Consider the following 6,000-nt stretch of genomic DNA (forward strand, 5'->3'; position numbering starts at 1 on the left):
ACCAGAAATTCCCCTAAAATCTCCCTCAAAATTCTTCCAATTTACCCCCCAAATTTTCCCCCGATTTCCCCCCCATAAAATCCCCAATTTCCCCCTATAAAATCCCCAATTACCCCCCCATAAAATCCCCAATTTCCCCTTATAAAATCCACAATTTCCCCCTATAAAATCCCCAATTTCCCCTTATAAAATCCCCAATTTCCCCTTATAAAATCCCCAATTTCCCCCTATAAAATCCCCAATTACCCCCCATAAAATCCCCAATTTCCCCTTATAAAATCCCCAATTTCCCCCTATAAAATCCCCAATTTCCCCCTATAAAATCCCCAATTACCCCCCCATAAAATCCCCAATTTCCCCTTATAAAATCCACAATTTCCCCTATAAAATCCCCAATTTCCCCTTATAAAATCCCCAATTTCCCCTTATAAAATCCCCAATTTCCCCCTATAAAATCCCCAATTACCCCCATAAAATCCCCAATTTCCCCTTATAAAATCCCCCAATTTCCCCCTATAAAATCCCCAATTACCCCCCATAAAATCCCCAATTTCCCCCCATAAAATCCCCAATTTCCCCATATAAAATCCCCGATTTCCCCCCATAAAATCCCCAATTTCCCCTTATAAAATCCCCAATTTCCCCCTATAAAATCCCCAATTACCCCCCATAAAATCCCAATTTCCCCCCATAAAATCCCCAATTTCCCCTTATAAAATCCCCAATTTCCCCCCATAAAATCCCCAATTTCCCCTTATAAAATCCCCAATTTCCCCCTATAAAATCCCCAATTACCCCCCATAAAATCCCCAATTTCCCCCTATAAACTCCCCAATTTCCCCCCATAAAATCCCCAATTTCCCCCTATAAAATCCCCAATTTCCCCCTAACACTCCCCAAACCCTGTCCCTGCCAGAAGCCGGAGCCGGGGGCGCCGCCCAAGGCGCTGCCCAAGAAGGAGAACCAGTGGTTCGACGTGGGCGTCATCAAGGGCACCACCATGATGGTCACCCACTACTTCCTGCCCCCCCGATGACGCGCCCCCGGCCGACGTGAGTGACCCCGGGCATGGGACAGACGTGGGGACACGGGGACAGACACGGGGATGGCCCTGGGGGCACGGGGACAGACACGGGGACAGACGTGGGGGCGTCATCAAGGGCACCACCATGATGGTCACCCACTACTTCCTGCACCCCCAGCCGATGTGAGTGACATGGGGACAGACGTGGGGACACGGGGACAGCTCAGGACAGACGTGGGGACAGCCAGGGACAGCCCTGGGGACACAGAGACAGACATGGGGACAGACGTGGGGGCGTCATCAAGGGCACCACCATGATGGTCCACCCACTACTTCCTGCACCCCCGGCCGATGTGAGTGACGTGGGACAGACGTGGGGACACGGGGACAGCTCAGGGACAGACGTGGGGACACGGGGACAGACGTGGGGACAGCCAGGGACAGCCCTGGGGACAGACGTGGCGGCGTCATCAAGGGCACCACCATGATGGTCACCCACTACTTCCTGCCCCCCGATGACGCGCCCCCGGCCAATATGAGTGACCCCAGCTCGGGGACAGACATGGGGACAGACATGGGGGACACAGGGACAACCATGGGGACAGCCAGGGACAGCTCTGGGACAGGCTCATGGCATTGGAGACACCCATAGGGACAGCCCTAGGACAGCTCCGTGGCACCGGGGGACACCCCTGGGTCCTGTGTCCCCACAGGACGGGGGCTTGGGGTTCCTCGTGTCCCCTCGTGTCTGGGGGGGTTTCTCTGTCCGTGCCCCTGGCTCTGGGGGGGTTCCTGTCCCCATGTCCCCACGGTGTCCCCCTGTCCCCTCAGGATGACGCCTCGGGGGTCCCGGACCACTCGCAGCTGCGCCGCCAGGAGCTGCAGCCGGGCACGGCGTACAAGTTCCGCGTGGCCGGGCTCAACGCCTGCGGCCGCGGGCCCTTCTCGGAGCTGTCGGCCTTCAAAACCTGCCTGCCCGGCTTCCCCGGGGCGCCCTGCGCCATCAAGATCAGCAAGGTGACCCTGGCAGGGACCCCAGACCCATAACAGAGACCCCAGACCCATAACAGAGACCCCAACCTATGGGGGAACTCGTAACATCAACCCAACCCCAACCTGACCCCATCCCTGCCCAGCTTCCCCGGGGCGCCCTGCACCATCAAAATCAGCAAGGTGACCCAGACCCACGGCCTGACCCATGGCAGGGACCCCAGACCCATTATAGGGACCCCCAGACCCATGGGGGAGCCCATAACATCAACCCCAACCCAACCCGATTCAACCTGACCCTATCCCTGCCCGGCTTCCCCTGGGCACCCTGCGCCATCAAAATCAGCAAGGTGACCCTGGCAGAGACCCCAGACCCAAAACAGGGACCCCAGACCCATAACAGAGACCCCTGCCCATGGGGAGCTCATAACATCAACCCCAACCCGACCTGACCCGACCCCATCCCTGCCCGGCTTCCCTGGGGCGCCCTGTGCCATCAAAATCAGCAAGGTGACCCCAGACCCACGGCCTGACCCATGGCAAAGACCCCAGACCCATAACAGGGACCCCAACCCATGGGGGAGCCCATAACATCAACCCCAACCCAACCCCATCCCTGCTCAGTTTCCCCGGGGCGCCCTGCACCGTCAGGATCAGCAAGGTGACCCCAGACCCACCATGGGGACCCCCAGACCCACTGTGGGGGCCCTCTTGTGTCCCCCCATGTCCCCCACCTCCCATAGCCCCTTGTAGCCCCCATATCCCCCAACTCTGTGTCCCCCCAAGTCACTCTGTCCCTACCATAACCCTGACCCTGTGTCCCGTGTCCCCACCATGTCCCCTTTCTCCCCCTCGTGTTCCCTGACCCGTGTCCCCCTCATGTCCCTTTGTCCCCCCCCCATGTCCCCTGTCCCACCTCACCTCCTCATGTCCCCCATACCCTCCTGACTCCTCTGTCCCCGTGTCCCCCATGTCCCTCTGTCCCCATAACCCCTGTCCCCCCTGACCCCTCCATGTCCCCCATGTCCCCTCTGTCCCCCCATGCCCCCCTGACCCCCTCATGTCCCCCATGCCCCTCTGTCCCCCTCATGTCCCCTGTCCCCCCAATGCCCTCATGTCCCCCCATGCCCCCCGACCCCGTGTCCCCTCTGTCCCCGCCATGTCCCCTCTGTCCCCCCCATGTCCCCTGTCCTCCCTGACCCCCCCATGTCCCCTTTGTCCCCAGTGCCCCCCTGACCCAGTGTCCCTTGTATCCTCCCTGACCCCATGTCCCCTGTGTCCCTCCTGACACCCGTGTCCCCTCTGTCCCCACCATGTCCCCTCGACCTCCCTGGTCCGCTGTCCCCCCCATGTCCCCCACACCTGACCCAGTGTCCCCCTCTGTGTCCCCTTTGTCCCCCCCATGTCCCGCACACCTGACCCTGTGTCCCCCATGTCCCCCTGACCCCCACCATGTCCCTGTGTCCCCCCTAACCCCGTGTCACCTCAGTGTCCCCTGTGTCCATGTCCCCCTGTTCCCCCATGTCCCCCACACCTGACCCGGTGTCCCCCCATGTCCCCCTGTCCCCCCATGTCCCTGTGCCCCCCACACCTGACCCGTGTCCCCTCTGTGTCCCCTTGTCCCCCCATGCCCCTGTGTCCCCCTTGTCCTCATGTCCCTCACACCTGACCCGTTGTCCCCCCATGTCCCCGTGTCCCCCACACCTGACCCGTTGTCCCCTCTGCGTCCCCAGAGCCCCGACGGGGCGCACCTGACGTGGGAGCCGCCGTCGGTGACGTCGGGGCGCATCGCCGAGTACTCGGTGTACCTGGCCATCCAGGGGGGGCCCGGGGGGGGCCCCGAGGCGCGCGGGGGGGGCGCCCAGCTGGCCTTCATGAGGGTCTACTGCGGGCCCAGCCCCTCGTGCCTGGTGCCGGCCTCCAGCCTGGCCAGCGCCCACATCGACCACACCACCAAGCCGGCCATCATCTTCCGCATCGCCGCCCGCAACGACAAGGGCTACGGCCCCGCCACCCAGGTGCGGTGGCTGCAAGGTGGGTCTGGGGGCTCTGAAATGAGTCTGGGGGCTGCACACACCTGGGGGGTCCTTGTGGGAGTGGATTGTACCCTTGTCACCCACTCCGCCAGGGACAAGGGGCTACGGCCCTGCCGCCCAGGTGCGGTGGCTGCAAGGTGGGTCTGGGGGCTCTGAAATGAGTCTGGGGGCTGCACATCCCTGGGGGTCCCTGTGGGAGTGGGCAGGTGGGCGTGGCGCTGTCACCCACCCTGCCAAGGACAAGGGGCTACGGCCCCGCCACCCCGGGTGCGGTGGCTGCAAGGTGGGTCTGGGGGCTGCCAGCTGGGTCTGGGGGCTCTGAAATGAGTCTGGGGGCTGCACACACCTGGGGGAAGCTGTGGGAGCAGGACTGTCCCCCTGCAGTGACAAGGGCTACGGGCTCGCCACGCAGGTGCGGTGGCTGCAAGGTGGGTCTGGGGGCTCTGCTGTGAGTCTGAAATGGGTCTGGGGGCTGCCCCACCCCTGGGGGTCCCTGTGGGGCTGGATAGGTGGGCATGGCACTGTCCCCCACCCTGTCAAGGACAAGGGCTACGGCCCCGCCACCCAGGTGCGGTGGCTGCTGGGTGGGTCTGGGGGCTCTGAAATGAGTCTGGGGGCTGCACACACCTGTGGGGTCGCCCCACACCTTGGAGGCTCTGTGGGAATGGGATCGTCCCCTTGTCACCCACCTGAAGTGACAATGGTTACAACCTGGCCACCCAGCCTGCAAGGTGGGTCTGGGGGCTCTGAAATGAGTCTGGGGGCTGCCAGGTGGGTCTGGGGGCTGCACACACCTGGGGATCCTTGTGGGAGTGGATTGTCCCCCCCGTCACCCGTCCACAATGACAATGGTTACAACCTGGCCACCCAGGGCTGCGATGTGAGTCTGGGGGCTCCTAATTGAGTCTGGGGGCTGCACACACCTGGGGGGTCCCCCCCTCACCCCCTGATGTCCCCCCCAGAGTCGAGCAAGGACGGAGCCGCCGGGAAACCGGGCAGCAAACGGCCCCTGGCGTCCCCCGACCTGTGAGTGGGGGTCCCTGAGGGGTCTGGGGGGATCGTTGGGGGTCCCTGAGGGGTCTGGGGGTTGTTTTGAGGGGGGAATCTGGGAGTCTGGGGGCTTTTTGGGGGTCCTGGACAGGTCTGGCTGTTTTCTGGGGGGGCTGGAGGTTGTTTTGAGGGTGTTTGGGGGGTCCTGGAGGGGTCTGTGGGTCAGTTTGGGGGTCCTGGAGGGGTCTGGGGGCTTTTTGGGGGTCTCAGAAGGGTCTGAGGGTTGTTTGGAGGGGGAATTTGGGGTCTGGGGGCTCTTTTGAGGGTTTGGGGGTTGTTTTGAGGGTCTGGGGAGTGTTTGGGAGAGAATTTGGGGTCTGGGGGCTTTTTGGGGGTCCTGGAGGGGTCTGTGGGTCGGTTTGGGGGGGGGGTCTGTGTGGCTGTGAAGGAGTTTTGGGGGTCCTGGGGGGCTGCACTGGGGGGTCTGGTCATTATTTGGGATTTTTTTGAGTTATTTTGAGGAGGGGTCTCCATCAAACCCCTCCCCAATTTCCCCCCCTCCCCTCAGGAAATCCGCTCCAAAGAAGCCCAAGGCCGAAGGGCAGTGAAGGACCCCCGGGACCCCCCCCCCCCAAAAAAAAAAAAACCACAAAAACCAACAAAAAAAAAAAAAAAAAAAACCCGGGGACCCCTCCCCATTTTAACACCCCCCAAAAAGTCCCCGGGGTTTTTTTTTTTTTTTTTTTTTGGGGGGGGGGGGGCGGGTGGGAAATTTTGGGGGGTCCCCTCACCTTGTGGGGGAAGGGGGGGGGTCGGGGGGGGGCTTTTTTTTTTACCTGTTGCAGTTGCTGGAATGAAAAAGTTTTGTACAACGCTGCCCCTCCCCCCTCCCTCCCCCCCCCCCCCCCCAAAAAAAAAAAAAAAAAAAAAAAAACAAAAATCCCCCTCCCCCCCCCCCCC

The 6,000-nt window shown here is 61.5% G+C and overlaps 1 protein-coding gene across 1 annotated transcript in view; it reads left to right on the forward strand.

Moving 5' to 3' along the window:
- HCFC1 (host cell factor C1) overlaps window positions 1-5,706 on the forward strand; it is a 39,100-nt gene extending 33,394 nt beyond the window's left edge. Inside the window, 6 exon segments of the mRNA XM_058822316.1 lie at window positions 917-1,024; window positions 1,026-1,052; window positions 1,856-2,041; window positions 3,748-4,048; window positions 5,013-5,076; window positions 5,609-5,706. Of these exon segments, the coding sequence (XP_058678299.1) occupies window positions 917-1,024; window positions 1,026-1,052; window positions 1,856-2,041; window positions 3,748-4,048; window positions 5,013-5,076; window positions 5,609-5,648 (726 nt within the window). The 3' untranslated portion in view covers window positions 5,649-5,706.
- Window positions 5,707-6,000: the final 294 nt, after the last annotated feature.

Source organism: Ammospiza caudacuta, chromosome 32, assembly GCF_027887145.1.
Source record: "Ammospiza caudacuta isolate bAmmCau1 chromosome 32, bAmmCau1.pri, whole genome shotgun sequence".
Taxonomy (NCBI): domain Eukaryota; kingdom Metazoa; phylum Chordata; class Aves; order Passeriformes; family Passerellidae; genus Ammospiza; species Ammospiza caudacuta.